This window comes from Oreochromis niloticus, linkage group LG22, assembly GCF_001858045.2.
Source record: "Oreochromis niloticus isolate F11D_XX linkage group LG22, O_niloticus_UMD_NMBU, whole genome shotgun sequence".
Lineage (NCBI taxonomy): Eukaryota > Metazoa > Chordata > Actinopteri > Cichliformes > Cichlidae > Oreochromis > Oreochromis niloticus.
Genome location: NC_031985.2, coordinates 6971660 through 6989923, shown reverse-complemented (window position 1 = coordinate 6989923; position 18264 = coordinate 6971660). Strand labels below are relative to the sequence as shown.

General features: G+C 42.0%; 1 protein-coding gene across 1 annotated transcript; it reads left to right on the top strand.

The window, feature by feature from the left end:
* Positions 1-2700: 2700 nt before the first annotated feature.
* Positions 2701-14126, top strand: LOC100711353 (major histocompatibility complex class I-related gene protein-like). The gene is made up of 7 exons (XM_019350699.2): positions 2701-2769; positions 5074-5343; positions 9856-10128; positions 10970-11290; positions 12367-12450; positions 12629-12646; positions 12775-14126. Exons 1-7 carry the CDS (start codon positions 2718-2720, stop codon positions 12837-12839), a joined length of 1083 nt encoding a protein of 360 aa, XP_019206244.1. The 5' UTR covers positions 2701-2717; the 3' UTR covers positions 12840-14126.
* Positions 14127-18264: the final 4138 nt, after the last annotated feature.

Sequence of the window (18264 nt, the reverse complement as noted above, 5' to 3'; positions counted from 1 at the left end):
GTCACATTGCTTCTGCAGGTAAGATCATGATCTACAATCATTTTATTGGAGCAAATTATTTTTTAGTAAAGTATGCTAACTTTGACATGTATATAGGGATTTGATTCTGACTTTTAGAGCTCTTCATGGACAAGCACCAGCTTGAACTTTTACAGCACTATGTCCTTAGCAGGTCCCCGAGGTCATGTGATCAGGGTCTACTTGTCATACAGCATACAAGGCTGAGAACTAAGGGACACAGAGCTTTTGCCACTGTGGCCCCCAGACTGTGGAACTCTCTCCCACTGAGCTTAAGATCTGTGGGCTCAGTAGTCTCTTTCAAGAAACAACTAAAAACACATCTTTTTAGAATTACATTTCATTAACTTTGTCTTTTTTTGTTTTATACCTTGTTATCTGTTTTTGAAACACTTTGTTATCTTTTGTCTAGAAAGATGTATATAAAAAATATGTTACTTACTTTACTTACTTATGTTACCCCTACGAAACACCGGCATTACCTGTAAGGAACTTGACAGATTTATTAATATTATTAGGATCTTTATTTTCCAGGAAACGGGCAGAAACAGGTAACACTGACTTAAATTAAATATTTTAAATAGATAAATGCATCTCTTTCATTTAAAAGACCTTTTAGTTTCTTTTAACGCTTCAATTCGTAATGCAAGGGCTGCTTATTTTTCAAACCTAGTCTCTAGGAGCAGAGGTAACCCTAAGGTTTTATTTGACACAATTAGCGATATTGTTGCTCCGGCTTCTGCTGCTGTCCCTATTTCTTCGAATGAAGACTGTGAAAATTTTCTTTCCTTCTTTGTTGAAAAGGTTAGCAATGTAAGGAGCAACATCTCTCCCTCCATGTACCATTTGCCTGTTCTGATTTTACTTAAGCCTGTCATATTTGAAAGATTTTCACCAGTGTCTTTACCTGATTTGTTGAAGCTGGTTACTTCAATTAGATCATCCTCTTGCCCCCTTGATATTTTATCTGGGTCTTCGTTTAAAAATGTTTTTGAGTCTATTGGTCCTAGTGTTCTTAAAATTATTAATGCATCTCTACTCTCTGGTCAGGTCCCTGTTTACTGTTAAAGTGCTGTCATTCACCCACCCAAAACCTAAACTTGATCCTTCTTTGCTTTCCAGTTACAGACCCATCTCAAAATTGCCTTTTATTGCCAAGATTTTAGAAAAGGTTGTGGCCAAGCAACTCACGGTTTTTCTAGATGAACACAACGTTCTTGATGAATTTCAATCTGGCTTTCGTAAGGCTCACTCTACCGAAACTGCACTTCTTAGAGTGTCTAATGATATTTTGATGAATTATGATGCTGGAGAGTGCACTGTTTTGATGTTGCTGGATCTGACCTCTGCTTTTGACACTGTTGATCATCTTATTTTGTTAGATAGATTAAACCACTGGGTGGGTGTATCGGGTACCGCATTGGAATGGTTTAAATCCTATTTGTCAAATTGGTCTTTCTCTGTGGCTACTTCTAAGTTCAGATCCTCCGTCAGCTCTCTTGCGTATGGGGTGCCTCAGGGCTCTGTTTTGGGACCATTACTGTTTTTGTTGTATTTACTCCCTCTTCTGCAACTTCTTAACTCTTTCTTTGATATTTCATATCATTGTTATGCAGATGATATTCAGCTATATATCTCTTTTAGGCCACCTGATGTTTCTAAGCTCCAAATCTTGCAGTCCTGCTTAGATTCCATTAGAGATTGGATGGCTGGTAATTACCTTCAACTAACTGCTGATAAAACGGAAGTCATTGTCTTTGCTCCTGAGAAATTTGTTCCCCTCGTGGTTAAAAATCTAGGCCCTCTTGCTTCTTATATTAAATCCTCCATTAGGAACCTTGGTGTTACATTTGACCCAGCTCTGACGCTGGACACACACGTTAAATCTTTGGTTCGCTCTTGTTTTTACCATTTAAGAAATATCGCTAAGCTGAGTCCCATTGTGTCACGTTCCGAACTGGAAATGATTATTCATGCTTTTGTTTCATCTCGCTTAGACTATTGTAATAAAGCATCACAAATACTCCCATGCCACTCCCCTGCTGATTCAACTGCATTGGCTCCCTGTCAAGTTCAGTTTCCATTTTAAGATCATAATCATGACTTATAGGGCCCTGCACGGTGTAGCTCCAACTTACATAAGTGATCTTCTTCTTCCTTATCACCCCAGCAGGTCCCTGAGGTCTTGTGACCAGGGGTTGCTGGTTGTCCAGCATATAAGGTTAAAAACAACAGGTGACAGAGCGTTTGTATCAGTGGCTCCCAGACTCTGGAACTTGCTCCCTTTGAGTTTGAGATCTGTGGACTCAGTCATGTCTTTTAAAAAGCAGTTAAAAACGTATCTGTTTAAACTTGCTTTTGGTTGATTTTGTTTTGTTTGAGATATTAATGTCTGTTTTCTGCCTCTGTCAAGCACTTTGTGATTTTATCTTGAAAGGTGCTATATAAATAAAATTTGACTTGACTTTACTTTACTTATATTGTTTTTTGGGACACAACAGAAATGCCTTTTTAATAATAATGATAATAATAGTATTAGTTAAACCCTTGTTCAAGTATGCTGAGTGTCAGCTGAGTTTAAGCACACCTCATATACTGATAATGTGAACTAAACTTGCACCAGGAAACAAACCTTAACAAACTTGTAAAACCACACGACTCTCCTCTCAGGTCTTCACTTCAACTCTATCTTTCTAAATATGACGATGAAGCTAATGCTGTTGCTCCTTAGCTGTCACATTGCTTCTGCAGGTAAGATCATGATCCACAATCATTTTACTGGAGCAAATTATTTTTTAGTGAAGTATGCTAACTTTGACATGTATATGATTTAGCACAACTTAACAAAAAAAAAAATCTCACTTGCACTCTGACATCAGAACTAGTCAAACAGTTGTATAAATGATATTTATTCTGCACTCAATGAAGGTTTAAATCACAATATCTACTAATGTAGCAAACATCCCAGATTACACGATGACAGCAAATGAAAGCTACAATACATACATGCTGGGATTCACTCTGAACTTGTTACATTCGAGTTTGTTTGTCAGGTTCTGTGTGTTAAAGACAAAGAATTTGGCACATTGTATTGGACATAGGCAGGTACTGGCAAGCAGGCAAGTGAAGCACTTCATGCTTCAGTGGGTGAAAGCAGGAACAGATGCAACAATAGATAAGTATTTAAACTAAGTACTACCAACCCTAAAAATGTTTTCACATGTTAGAACAACAATAGTTAACATTAAAGATAAAGAAAAGATGACCTTATTTTTATTGCTTCTTTTCTGCCATGGTTTAGGTGCAAGTAAGAAACGCCTTCAAACATTCAAGCTCTAACAGAAATATAATCTGACCTCGAGCAGTGGTTTTACTTTTGCTTTATTTTAATGGAAGAGCCAAACCATTTTAGCTCCGATTTTCTGAAATAATAAGGATTAAAAAATAGGACAACACAAATGCATGTATTATCAGCCAGTGATTAACAATGGAATTTGATTTGCACTACAACTCTTCTGCACTGTTCATCATAAGTAATGTAGTGGAAAAGGGTTGGTATATAGTATAAAAAGCATATATTTTAAACATGTTTTATTTACACTCCTAGAGATGTTTTCCAAAGATTTAGGCAGAATGCTTTTAATACAGGTGAAATAGTTTCCTGATACATATTTCAGTTGAACAGATGATTCTTCATCATTTGCAGTTTAGCAAATCCAAAGACTCTGTCTCAAAAGTGTTTTGCAGAAGCTTTAGTGAAAATGTTAAAGAATATAGCAATATAGTATTTTAAATCATGTAAAGTGCACTGTAAAAGCTAAGTAGTTCTCAGAACTAAAAAGAAATATGCAAACCTGTTGCCTCTAAAAACTAAGTAAAGCTTACTTAAGTAGTAAAGGTTTTGTTCGTTAATAGTCTGAATAGCCCAGGGGAAGAAGTTGTTTGTGAGTCTGGGGGTGTGGGACAGGTGGTGGGCAGGGGTGCAAGGGGGTCACCTGTGACGGTCCTGGTTTTCATGAGACAGGAGAATCGGGCGATGGTCACCAGGGGTGGCTCTTTAAGTAATGAAAGAGGAAGCAAATATGAACCTGGAATTTCCCCTTAACAGCACTGGCATCTCGTTATCATGTCCATCAGCATTAAAGGGAAAAGCAAGAAAAAATACCAAGTAACTCTTGACTATGATAATTCTTCATCTCTGCAGCTGCCATTGCATATGTATACAAATATGTAATTCATGCTTATAGGAGGATGAAAAAAATATTATCATGCTATTACATTATTAATTTTTACAAGGCATTTGACATTATAGGCATCAAACTGCCTGTTTGTGCTGCCCCTAATAGTGTACTCCTCCCACAGTCCAAGATATGAATGTTAGCTTAATGTTTTTTTCAGTTACTGATACATATTTCACTTGAACAGATGATCCTTGATCAATCACAGTTTAACAAAACCAAAGACTCTGTCCGGTCATTTTCAGTAGCTTTACTGAAAATGTTAAAGAATATAGCAATATAGTATTGTAAATAATGTAAAGTGAACTGTAAAACCTAAGTAGTTCTTAGAACTAAAAAGAAATATGCAAACTCATTGCCTCTAAAAAAAACCCCACTGTGAGTATATAGATTTGGTCCCTAAAAGGAACTATTTTTAGTAGTACTTTATTTTTAGTAGAATATTTATTCCAAGTTGAGTTATTTATTTATTTATGCGTGTGTTTCTGTCTGTCAGGATTTTTTTCTGAAATGATTAATTACACTGCCACCATATGGATGAGATAAAACACCCACAGTTAGGGGGGAAAATGTGAATAGGACCAGGATAATGAACAGCTGGTGAAATTGCATTTCTTCTTTTGATCATAAATATTTATTCTCAAAGAATTCTATCTAACAGCATTTATAATCAGTGTCCTGCAGTTACTTATATAAAGAATGCAGCTTACATTTAAAAAAGTTAAAGCTGAATCAAAATGAATGACTCGTATTTCTAATAATGTCTGTATTTTTTTCTTATTTAATGTACCATGTTATCATTGTTTGTTTCCCACAGTGAAACACTCACTGGTGTATTTTGTTACTGAATCCTCTGAAGTCCGAAACATCCCAGAGTTTATGGCAGTTGCAGAGGTTAAACACACTGAGTTTGGTTACTGTGACAGCAGCAAAAAGGTATTGGAAACAAGACAAGACTGGGTCCAACAAACATTAAATAATGACAAGGCTCAGTTGGATTCGTACAATGAACTTTGCTTTGCGATACTGCCATACCTCTTCAGAAAGTGGATTTCAAAATGGCAGCAGCTGGCCAGCCAAAGTGAAGGTGTAGTATTTTCTCTTATACTTTATGTCACATCATGTTGTTAGTCTCTAGTTATAGATTTTAAATTGTAATTTTGTGCATCTTGATTGTGACCAGAAATCTTACTAATGTGAACTTGCTTCTTTTGTGAACATGACAAAAGAATATCTTGTTGCATTCGCAATCATCCAGGTAAGTAAATCTCCAAAAGTTGATTCTGTTCATCTGGACATCTGTTCATCAACACAGAAGAGCTACCTTGTCAGGCCAGGACTGTGCAGTCTATTTACACCTACAGGGCAGTGGACACCTTTTCAATGATGAGGATGTGCACATCGTGGCTCAAGAGTTGGGAGTTCGCGTTGTAATCGGAAGGTTGCCGGTTCGAGCCCCAGCTTGGGCAGTCTCGGTCGTTGTGTCCTTGGGCAAGATACTTCACCCGCTGCCTACTGGTGGTGGTCAGATGGCCTGGTGGCGCCAGGTGGCAGCCTCGCCTCTGTCAGTGCGCCCCAGGGTGGCTGTGGCTACAATGTAGCTTGCCATCAGCAGTGTGTGTGGATGACTGGTTGTGTAAAGCTCTTTGGGGTCCTTAGGGACTAGAAAAGCGCTATACAAATACTATTAAATACTATTTACCATTTACCATCCTGCTCAGGGAGGAATGCTGGTTTGAGCGCGGAGTCAAGGAGGCCATTTAGTGAAAAGGGAAAGACCATCTCTGAATCGTGGAGGGGGGCAAGGGGTACATCTTGCGCCATCTTACAGTGCTGTGATTGCAGCCATTCCCCAACTCTCTGTGAATGGTACTCATGGCCATTGATCAGTGGTTGTTGATCAATGATCATGAGAATTTGCATAATCATGATGAAGGAACTGACGTCCCAGTTCATTGTTTATTCAGTGGTGCTAATTTCAGTCATTATGCAAATGTACTGTTTATAAGATTGGGGAAACCTGCAGTCAGCTGAGACTGAAGAAGTCACTTGGATGAGTGATGAAACGTTTCTCCCACTGAAAATGCTACATTCAGATGAACAGAATCAACCTTTTGGAGACAAAATAATACATGTACACATTGTTCTAAATAGTTGTCTTACATTAATTGCATTAATTATTAGTGCCTTTAAAGTGCCTGTATTTTTTTTTTCTGGTTCTTACGGATACCCTAGATGTCTTTTATATGGTTGAATTGTTTTTTTTCTTCTTGTCCTTCATCTTTTTCTTTTAATCTTGAATTACACCTGTTTTCTAATATAATGTTGTCAAATCAGAGTTAAATCATAGGAAGAACACAACAAAGATAGAATAGCAGTACCTCACAGTATTGTAGTGGGCCAGGGCTGTTCGGGGTTTTGTTTTGACAGTCATGTTTTGTTGTTACGTTGCCATGGTTACAGGTGACGCTCTCTCTCTGCGTCTGTGTGTTTCCCGGGGTGAGAGAGCGCCCTGTGTGTTGTTGTTGTGGCTGCGCCGAGTGGTGGTGTTAGCGTTGTATGCTCGTCTGCCTATGCTAATAAACGGCTGTGCTCCCTGGCTAGCTCACGGGAAGCAAGACCAAACGATACCTCTGTCTCCTCCTTGTCTGAGCTCGCCACATTGGTGTCAGAAGTGGGATAGCTCACCCTCGCCGGAATGGAGAGAGACACTCAGAGGCTGGAGCAAGCCGTCGAGGAGACCATTCGCTGCTTGGGAAGTGGGCGATTGAAGAGAGAGCAAGTGAGCGGCCATGTAAGTCCCCGACGGGTCCCGCAGCGGCCCATCGCGACCGCCGCTGGGACAGTGCTTCATGGGCTGCCTCTGTCGACCGACACGCCGGGCCCCCAACAGCGAGCAGTGATGCCTGCAACGCCAGCTAAGGTACCGAAATACAACGGGCTAACCCCGCTAGAGTACGGTTAGCCGCGAGGCATAATGGCTGGAGCGACGAAAAGGCTGCTACACACCTAGCGCTAGCATTGGAAGGAGATGCACTACAGGTACTCCTTGACCTAGCGCCGTCAGAGCAGCATGAGCTCCAGGCCCTCACCATAGCACTCGAGAGGCGATTTGGGCAGCGGCACTCCACTGATCAGAGCAGGGAGCAGCTGACCAACCGGAGCCGTAGGCCGGGGGAGAGCCTGGGCACCTTTGCAGCGGATGTGTTGCTGTATGCTCGTCGTGGCTACCCAGAGTTCCCAGCAGCAGCCCATGAGGAGCTTAGCCTGCATGCATTCCTGCGAGGACTTTTCCCAGAGCGACTACGCCAACACGTCCACCGGGCCATGCCTCAGACTCTCCGGGAGGCGCTCCTTGAGGCTGAAAGGGCCGAGCTTGTGCTCACCTCGCGACCTGACCAGCAGTTGCGCCCCACAAACTACCCTCAAATCAGAGCTGCAGACTGTGACAGTGAGGGGGAGGTCGCGGGGATATGCCAGCTGCAGCCCTCGGTGCCCTGGAGGCGTCTCCGTCGACTGACCGACCGCTGCTACCGGTGCGATGAGCCTGGCCACGTGGCGCGCGACTGCCTGCCGCCCGCCCTGAAGGCCAGAACTATGTGGCCTCAGGGGGATGAGAGGGGGAGCGGTACAGTGTGGGGACCACCGCTCCAGCTTCCTGCCCCCCTCCAAGAACGATGCACGGTGGCGGGCCTAGTTGGGCACCTCAAGGCACTCTACCTGAGCTGCTGTGTTGAGGACCAGCCCTGCCAGGCCCTGGTGGACACGGGGTCCACCATTTCCCTAATACGACCTGGTGTGTTTCCTGGAACATCCGGGCCGGTTGTGATGGGTTGATCACCCACCGACACCCAGCTGATGACAGTAACGGGGGAGAGAACTGACATGTGGGGGAAGAAACCGTTGCGGATCCGAGTGAAGGATCTGGAGCTGGTGCACGACTTCTGGCTTGCTGACATCCAAGACCAGTGCATCATCGGCCTTGATCTGCTGACCCGCTGGGGGGCCTGCGTTGACACCGCAAAGCTGGCTATCACTCTTGGTACAGAGACTCTGGCCCTCCAGTGCGGTCAAAAGCAGGGAACCAGAGACTGCAGGCAGACGCGGCTGGTTCAGCACACCATCGACACCGGCTCTGCTCAACCCATCTGTCTGCGCCCACGCCAGCTGCCCCTCGTGAAACGGCAGGGAGAGCAGGCCCAGGAGGCACGGGGCGTGGCTACTGCTTGGGCCACAGCCGGCGGAGGGGGATGGCTCTCGTTGACCATGCAGCAGCTGAAGCAGGAGCAGGAGGCTGATGCGACGTTGGTTCAGGTGGGGGCCTGGCTGGAGGCAGCACGACGCCCAGGCTGGACAGGGGTGTCAGGACAGGGGCCCGAAGTGAAGGCCTACTACTCCCAGTACAACAATCTGGAGACCCACGACGGTCTCCTGTACCGGAGATGGCGGGCCCCCGAACAGGGCAAGGATCTCCCGCAGCTGTTGGTGCCTCAGTCGCTGCGGTCGCAGGTGCTCGAGCTTGTCCACGGCTCGGTGGGGGCCAGCCACTATGGGAATGCTAAAACTCTCCGCCGTCTCAGGGGACAGTTCTACTGGCCTGGTTGTCGACGGGATGTGGAACTTCATGTGCACTGCTGTGACACCTGTACGGCACGGAAGGGCCCCACTCAACGCCCCACTGCCCCCCTGCAGCAGCATTGGGTGGGGGCCCCGATGGAGAGATTGGGAGGAGACGTCCTAGGGCCTTTCCCCGTCCCCGAGGCAGGGAACCGGCGCGTGTCGGTGGGCAGGGACTGCTACAGGAGGCTGAGGGAGCGGCCACGAATGGTCCATGACTACACCCGCCAGGCCCAGGTCAGCGCCGGAGTACGACAGAAAAGAGCCTGTGACACCAGGTGCCGAGGGGGAGCTTTCATGCCTGGCGACAAGGTTTGGGTGTACTGCCCGGTTCGCAAGAGAGGGGTGTCCCCCAGGCTGTGCGGTCACTGGCAAGGGCCGGCGGAAGTCGTGGGGCGGCTAACAGAAGTGGTGTACCGGATCCGCATGCCGGGCCCAGGGCGCGTGGCGGTGTTGCACCAGGACAGGCTCTCACCATACCGCCCGCCCGCTCCAGCAGCCGGCGGGGCAGGGGATGCTGGTGGCACCCCAGGTTCTCATCCAAGTGACTCTTCCCCTGCTGGTCGAGATCGGCCTGCGCGCCGAAGGAAGACACATGGACATTTGCAGGACTTTGTGTTGGGTAATGGGGTTGTCGGGGACGACTGACCCCTTAGGTGGGGGCTATGTAGCGGGCCAGGGCTGTTCGGGGTTTTGTTTTGACAGTCATGTTTTGTTGTTACGTTGCCATGGTTACAGGTGACACTCTCTCTTTGCGTCTGTGTGTTTCCCGGGGTGAGAGAGCACCCTGTGTGTTGTTGTTGTGGCTGCGCCGAGCGGTGGTGTTAGCGTTGTATGCTCGTCTGCCTATGCTAATAAACGGCTGTGCTCCCTGGCTAGCTCACGGGAAGCAAGACCAAACGATACCTCTGTCTCCTCCTTGTCTGAGCTCGCCACAGTATTAATATTATTCATTTTAATTAATTTCTAATTCACTTTTCAGCTGTCAACACTTTACAGATGATAGAAGGGTGTGAATGGGATGAAAACACTGGAGAGGTGAATGGTGTGATACAGTATGGTTATGATGCAGAAAACCTTCTTGAATTTGATCTTAAAATGATGCAATGGATTGCACTGAAACCAGAAGCTGACATTATCGAACAGGACTGGAATGCTAATGGAAACTCAGCAGAAACAATCTTCCTCACTGAGACTTGTCCTGATTGGCTGAAGAAATATTTGAAAAATGGGAACAGCACCCTGCTGAGAAAAGGTAGAATCACATGAGTGTGTTTATTCCCTGCTTTGTTATCTTTCTATTAATGATCTTAAAAAAAAAAACGACAACGTGTGTTAACGTGTTTTTTTATGCAGATCATAATGAAAACTAGTGGTGAAAACTGGGAAGTAAATGACACACAAAGAAAACAAATTATCAAAATAAATCCGCCGATTCATTTTCTGCCTCTTATTCCGGTCCAGGTTATGGGGGCAGCAGTCTAAACCAGGGAGTAGCAGGTCTACTCTAACCCCATACATACTAAACTCCTCCCCCCTTGGGTGTGAACATCCACCATTTGTACCCACTATAATACTCTTTCAGTCACTACCTTGAGTTCATGTATACCCATATACACACATACCTTCATATATATGTATGCATATACACACATATGTGTGCAAACAAATAAAACAAAATCTAAATAACATGAAATAGTCCCACAGTCATCAGTGTCAAGGCTAATGGACCGATGGACCCGGACACAGACTTGGAAGATTTCACTTTAGTGTGTTTATTTACAGTGGTCAAAACTAAGTACAAAGAGTGCTAGTGGAATTGAGGGGATCAAGGGAGGAAGGGTTTCCAGGCATCCAATATGTACAGATCTCGCACTCACAGTTAGGCAAGGTACCTGTGCACAAAAAACAGAGGGACAAAAAGTGAAACTTTTGCTCAAATTGCTTGTTCCATTTTAAATTATTACTTTTTTATTATTATTACAGTTTATATTGATTAACATTTTTCATCAAACAAGTGTACTACATTTACTTCTTCTTTGATGTATACTGCTTTGCTTCTCACACCTTCTCTTTCCCACATTCCCTCTCTCCAGTTTTTCCTTCCATTTCTCTCCTCCAGAAGACTCCCTCCTCTCCAGTCAGCTGCCACGCTACAGGTTTCTACCCTCAAAGGGCCATGATGTTCTGGAGGAAAGATGGAGTGGAGATCCATGAGGGTGTGGATCCTGGAGAGATCCTGCCCAACAATGATGGGACCTTCCAGATGAGTGTTGGCCTGAATGTTTCATCAGTCACACCTGAGGAGTGGAAACGATATGAGTGTGTGTTTCAGTTTTCTAACGCTGAGGACAGCATCATTACCAACCTGAATAAAACCGTCAACTGGCGAAAAAACAAATTTAGACATGATCAAAGTAAGACAAACAGATTTGAGTTATTTTGTTTGCTGTTATTGTGGATTGTGTTTAATGTTATGCTTAAATGTTTTATCGGATCCCAAGAAGAGTTGCTGTTACTGTGGGAATTACTGATGGAGATCCTAAAAGAATAATTTTTTTCCAGCACTTTGACAAAACTGATGTTAATATTCTTAAGAAAACCATCAAGCTGAAATTAGTTTAGTACTTCTATGTTTCAAATTCAGCATCTGCAGTCTATGAAAGCCTTGGTTGTTTATTTGTGGCCCATTTAGAAGCATTTTGTTGGGTGAAAAACAACTCATGTAAATGCGTTAAAAAGTCATATTTAAATCCGATATGTGACATATGTTATCAACAAAGTATTCACACTAAAGAATGCATGGAATCACCATCATCATCATGAGTAGGGATTTTAAATATAGAGATTATGGGAGAGAGCTGGCTGATATAACAGAGAATGTAGGTACTTTGTGTAAAGTGAACAAGTAAGGGAAGCAATGCCAGGTTTATTCAAACTGTTCTACCATGGTGCATTTGGGAAGAGAAACTGAGTAATCTGGAAAGAAGAGCATGTGAAGAGTGTTCTGGAGCTGAAGAGAGTCTCAGACAGGATCATGAGTTTGAAGCTGGAAATCAAAGAGGTAATGCTCAATGTTGTCAGTGTGTACGGCCCACAGATTTGGATATTAGTTAGAAGGAAAAAAGGAATTCTAGAGAAAGTTGGTTCAAGACAGTGCAGACAGTGAAGCTGTGATGCAAGGAGCAGATGTAGTAAAGTACTTGGGGTCAATAATTTCAAAGCAAAGGCCAGTGCAGCAGTGAGACCTGCTACAATGTTTGGTTTGGAGACGATAGCAGAGGAGGATGTTAGGTACAGGCTGAGGAGGAGGCAGATGATCCACTGTGGTGACCTCGAAAGGGACCAATTTAAAAAAATTTTGATCAGGTTGACTGTGTGGCTTCATGATCAAACAACTTAAATTGTCAAAAAAATATTTTCAATAAGTGGATGCAGTTTTATTCCATCTTATTTATCAGTACATTTTATCTTGTTTGTTTTCACTGAGCAGAAATCCTCATCATTGCTGCAGTGGTTGTTCTTGTTGTCATCATCATTGCTGTCACTGTCATTGCCATTCACAAAGTGAAAGAAGGTAAGGGATTTAAAGTTTATCGATCAGTCAGTAGAGACATAAATGCTTAGTTTTATTATCGCTGCAATATAATAGTCTACATGTTAAACATTGTTACTTCTTTATAAGAGAAAGTTTGATTGTTAGACATTTAAAACTGTCCAAAATGAATTTTATTGATTTATTTAATTTATTTTAGGCAGATGCCCTACCTCCTGTAAGTACACTATCCCCCCTTTAATCTGGTATTCTCACTCTGGATTTAAATTATTTGATTAATATTGTGCTAATTTTATTTATTGTTAACTTTATTGTTATTATTATTTGGACTTTTGGATGTAACAGCTCCTCAGAACACGATAGAACTCTCCAAAAGACACAGACAGACAGAGGAGTCTACACAGTGTTAGCACCTCCAGTTAACACTGTGAACAAACAAGAACCGAGAAGATTTTCTATTTCAGTTTTCTTTTATGTAAACATGACTTTTTACACAAAATCTTTTTTCCCTTTGTTATTGTTTTAAATTCAAGTTAACTTGTAATAACTCAGGTAAAATGCATTTTAATATTTTATCATATCATATTTACTATAGCACTGCTATAGCTATTAATGATATAATGTATATATAGTTTGTATGGTGTATGGTAAATGGTCTGTATTTATATAGCGCTTTTCTAGTCCCTAAGGACCCCAAAGCGCTGATGATCAGGTGGTGGGGGAGAATGCTGGTCAGACGTGTTCCTTGGTGGATGTGTCGTTGATTGAGAAAAAATGAGTAGACACATGAATATGGTGTTCGTTCACACCGTTTTTTAAGAATCTTTTTCATTTTGTAGGTTATTTTGAATGTGTTAAAATAACATTCGGTAAAATAATGTAAAGAAGAATGAGATTCCTGAGCCCTGATACAGTCAGAAATTAAGGAAAAGGCCTGAAATCCAGCCTTTGGGGGTGTAATGTAGCACAGAGTGACAGAGTTATATGTAAGTGCTTTTGCTGATAGTTATTTCTGCTCTAATCACATCAGAAATGTAATCAAAATATAATCAAGAATTAATAAAGTCAAACAAGAAAATAATCACTACAAATAAATAATTCTAATAACCTTTCAACCCAGACGTTCTCTGTGTGTGTACTGCACAACGTCACATCTGCACTCTTTCTGTGCAGATGTCACCTTAAACTCGTATGTGAGTATAAAGAATAGAATGATGGAGGAAAACAATGTATTTTTGTTTAAAATAAGGAATCCTGTTGAAATTATGCAAAATGAAGTGAATTATGGTAAGTATGTATCAATTGTAAGAAAATAGCTTTTACTACAGGGGTGAGGGGAGGGGGGAAAGAGAACAACGAGGTCAGCTCAAATCGGATTTTTCCATGTGTTAAGTATTATAGTGAATAAGAGCTTAAGAATTTAGATGTCTACACAGTGTTTTGTTAGAAATGGTGACAGTGTAGAAGTTTCAAAGTAAAGGGACACTAAGTACTATGATAAGGTGGGTCATCGGTACCATGTGAGACAAAAACATCGTCAGGTATCTCAGCCACGGTTGCTCTCATGGTCACTAAGACAACAAGTTATTGGGTGAAGGATGAAAGAATAGAGAAAACATCTAGGACATGTGTAACAGAGCAGGAGCTGTACCTCTAAGCTTGGGTACTCACTTCTGGGAAGTTAGCTGTATCTGTGGTTTTCTGAACAGGAGAGATCCATGATACTTTTTAATTATTCAATGCTTTAATAAATAATAATCTCAATAAAGTGTCTCGACTGGTGATTCCTCAAAGTTGATAAACAAACACGTTTACACATGTAACAACAAGGGGTTCGTTATTGAGATCGATTACAAAATTGGATTCTTGAGATTTGATCTTCTCACTCAACTCACCTTGGATTGGGACTTACTACAGGTGTTTAGCAACAGTTTAGATTTAGTTATTCTACATTTTTAAAAGTTTTACTTTTCTTTAAATTTTGAAATGATTTGATTATGTGATTATTGTTAGCTGTTTGAGCTCTTTGGTTTTCCTTTGCTAAATTGCTTAATATAGTATCCTAATCTGCAATTAAAGTTTTAGGATTCTTAAAACTTGGGTATGAGTATTAATATCTACTTTTGTAAAATTCTTTTAGGTTATTCTTGCCTTTCAAAATTAACAGATTCCTGTGGCTTATTTTTCAGACACTAAAGTAAATCCCAGCAAATTTCCAAGTGCCATAGATCATTAGGGTGGAGCTACGATTAAAAAATGTGGCTGTCGATCGCACCTTACTCAGGGTTGCTAGTGGAGGGCATCATCTAGTGGACTGCGGGGTAGGCATTCAGGTGGCGATAGAACTGGGTGAATCCCTTCATCACCAGCTTAAATTAGTTTCTGTTAACCTACTGTGGCAATACCCCTAGGATCAGAGATTCAGACCATTTCAATGGACACTTCTGGTCCAGACTTCTGTACAGAGGTAACTGGGATCTTCATAATGCCCAATAGTCAAGCAGTTAAAGTAGCACTATTCAGTACAGACACTGGAAGATCACCCTGCCGATACACACACCTGGAAAAGAAGCAAACTGGTAACAGAGCTCCTTTTAAATGGTCTGTATTTGTATAGCGCTTTACTAGTCCCTAAGGACCCCAAAGGGCTTTACACATCCAGTCATCCACCCATTCACACACACGTTCACACACTGGTGATGGCAAGCTACATTGTAGCCATAGCCACCCTGAGGCGCACTGACAGAGGCGAGGCTGCTGGACACTGGCGCCACCAGGCCCTCTGACCACCACCAGTAGGCAACGGGTGAAGTATTTTGCCCAAGAACACAACGACGGAGACTGTCGGAGCCTGGGCTCAAACCAGCAACCTTCCAATTACAAAACGAACTGCTAACTCTTGAGCCACAAATGCCTGTAAAAGTAAAGTGAGAGATTTGGATAAGCTAAGCTAATGGGAAAATGAACTTATATGGCATTTTGTCATTATTTGTTGCCTTTTAATTTCAGGAAAAAAAAAAACTCATTCAGCACCTTGTAAGCAAAATGTGTCTGTGAAGGTTCTCAGTCATCCAAGTCATCGTAGTCTAAGGAGCTTGGAAAAAGAAAAGGCGTCTGGACTTCTTTAAGTTGCTTGAACACATTTCACCTCTCATCTGAGAAGCTTCTTCAGTTTTAAGGTCAAATGGTGGAGAGTCCCAGATTTAAGCTCTGCGGGAGTGTCCCCCCAAGCGGGACAATGAACCCCTATTGATCCTCTGCCTAATCACACAAGCCAAGTTGTGAAAATGGGTGTGGTTCACAATCAGCTAAGGTTTCAGGTGAGCTCATTGTGAAACCTGGCCCCACCTTATCATGTGATTTCCTGAGGTCAATAAACTCACCCGAAACCTTGGCTGATTGTGACCTACACTCGTTTTCACACCTTGGCTCGTCTACCTTACACTATCAAGTTACTTGAGGTGACTGTGGTTGTGATTTGGTAATATTTAATTTAATTTAATTTAATTTAATTTAATTTAATTTAATTTAATTTAATTTAATTTAATTTAATTTAATTTAATTTAATTTAATTTAATTTAATGCAGTCTGTTTGGGTAATAGTAGGGTGACGATATTTTCATTTCCAAAAAAGAGGACACTTGGCTCAGTCATTAAGAACTTGCTTAAAGAAACATTTTTAACATATTTAAACGATGCCTTCTCTGTGCAGTTAATGAATTGTGAATTGTAGACTATGTCATATAGGCTTTTACAAGTCAAAAAGTGCAAAAAACAATGTAAAAGCCCCATAATTAAATAATGGTACAGAAATAATGCCTCATCTGCATAAGAAAAATTACCAGTACTGGGTCGGTACAAGGGAAACTTCTTTTGCAGTTCGTCTGAAAAGATGCACTTGCGCTTTGGGATCTTTTAAACATCATTACGCGCGTTGCTGCGCGCTGTCTGTCCCGTCTTTGAGCGCAGAACAACTCACAAAGCAGCAGTTCGGGGATGACGTCACACACATGGGTCCTCTGTCGGAATATAGGAAATCACTCACATTTTTATCAATCTCAAAAATCCACCTGGACACCCTGGACAGAACATGAAAAATGAAAAGAAGACGGTTGGTCATCCTAGGTAATGGCATATTAAAGATATTTTTAAACAGGCGGGAACAGAGCAATGTGACAAAGATGTGTTAAAGATGCCTATGAAGACCTCTCTGCTTCCATGGTGCAGTCTTGCTGTACTCATCCCAGTACACCATCAGGATGAGGTGCTTTCCATAAGTTGACCCTACAGAGTGTTTATTGTACTTCAGCAGTCTGCAGGACAAGTACCAGATTGTTGTTGGGTCCCCAGTCTCTAACCTCATGGTGGCAAATGGTTGAGATTTTCAGTCAATTCATGATGTTGTTTTGGTTTGTGATGTGCCACATTCCTTTTACGTGCATGGCAAGGTCACCCACTGGTTAGCTAACATAAACTAATGTAAATCAATTAGCCACAACCAACCAACCACATGACGTCATGTTCCGTATTAACAGAAGATGCCACTAAACATGTTGGTAAAACTTTAAGCACTTAAATCCAGCTTACAGACAGAGTTACATCTATGCCAGTTTTTGAGACCAGGGCTCCATGATGTAAATTAGCCTTGTTATGTGCAGCAGTTCATGTCCTTGTAAGCTGTTTGGCTGGTAGACTCTGATGGTCCATCACAGCTGAATGAAATCGAAGCTGTGCCAGAAATTAAGGCAGAAGGCAAGGGAGCATGAAAGGTAAGCAGTAGTATTTAAACTATGCCGAGTGGAGACTAATTGGCTTGAAGAAGATGGGCATAAAAATTATTTTACTAGAATGCTGATGTTGGAATTGTTGGTAAAGTGGAAATGATGTAAAGAATAGAGAAGGAGCTAAACACCTGGGAAAGCAGGCAGACGAGTTAAGCGCTTGAGAGTAGAAAAGCGCTATATAAGAATCACTCCATTTACAATTTATCATACAGATTGTATGTACTCACATACTTACTAAAATTTGGCATAAGCTTCATTTAATTCTCTTTTTTATTGTTAAAGGCTATCCCCGGTGGTAGCAGGACATGTATGCAGCCCTGAAATGTCATGGTCAACCCACCACACTGCTAAAATAAAACAAAAGAATCCAGAGAGTAAAAGTTCTTTAAAATATCAGCCTTTCACTCTACCCGCAAATTGGTAATTTGGTTTTGTTCCTGTAACAGTGCAGTGGGTGTAGACCCTCTATTTTTGTGTCTGCAGATATGATATTAGCTGTGGCCTCTGCTGACATCTCACTGGTTTATTGCAGTTTTTGTGGCTTTATTTTTTTTTCAGATGTTCATATTTTGCAAAGGATGAGTGGTTGTAAATGGAATGATGAGACTGGAGAAATTAATGGATACAATCAGTATGGTTATGATGGAGAAGACTTTATAGTGTTTGATCTGCAGACAGGGACATGAATCACTCCAAAACCACAGGCTGTCATCACCAAACTAAGATGGAATATGGAACATGCCCAATTACAACATAATAAAACCTCTTCAAGCCATTTATGCCCTAAGTTTTTAAAGAAGCTTTTCCACTATGGGAGGAGCTTTCTGGAGACAGCTGGTATAATCACATAATCTGATGTAGTAAGCGAGGAAATTCATATGGCTTCCTTTTTCTAAGATAGAGTACAAATCAGAATCTAACATTTGTCGCATTTTCTTTTCTCTCTGTAGTTCTTCCCTCAGTGTCTCTCCTCCAGAAGTCTTCCTCCTCTCCAGTCAGCTGCCACGCTACAGGTTTCTATCCTTAAAGAGCCAAGATGTTCAGAGGAAAG

Excerpts from the sequence above, each read along its gene's own strand:
- LOC100711353 (XM_019350699.2), top strand. The coding sequence starts at position 2,718 with ATGACGATGAAGCTAATGCTGTTGCTCCTTAGCTGTCACATTGCTTCT. Across the intron at positions 2,770-5,073 it reads CTGTCACATTGCTTCTGCAG|TGAAACACTCACTGGTGTAT; the intron begins GTAAGATCATGA and ends TGTTTCCCACAG. Across the intron at positions 5,344-9,855 it reads GCTGGCCAGCCAAAGTGAAG|CTGTCAACACTTTACAGATG; the intron begins GTGTAGTATTTT and ends TTCACTTTTCAG.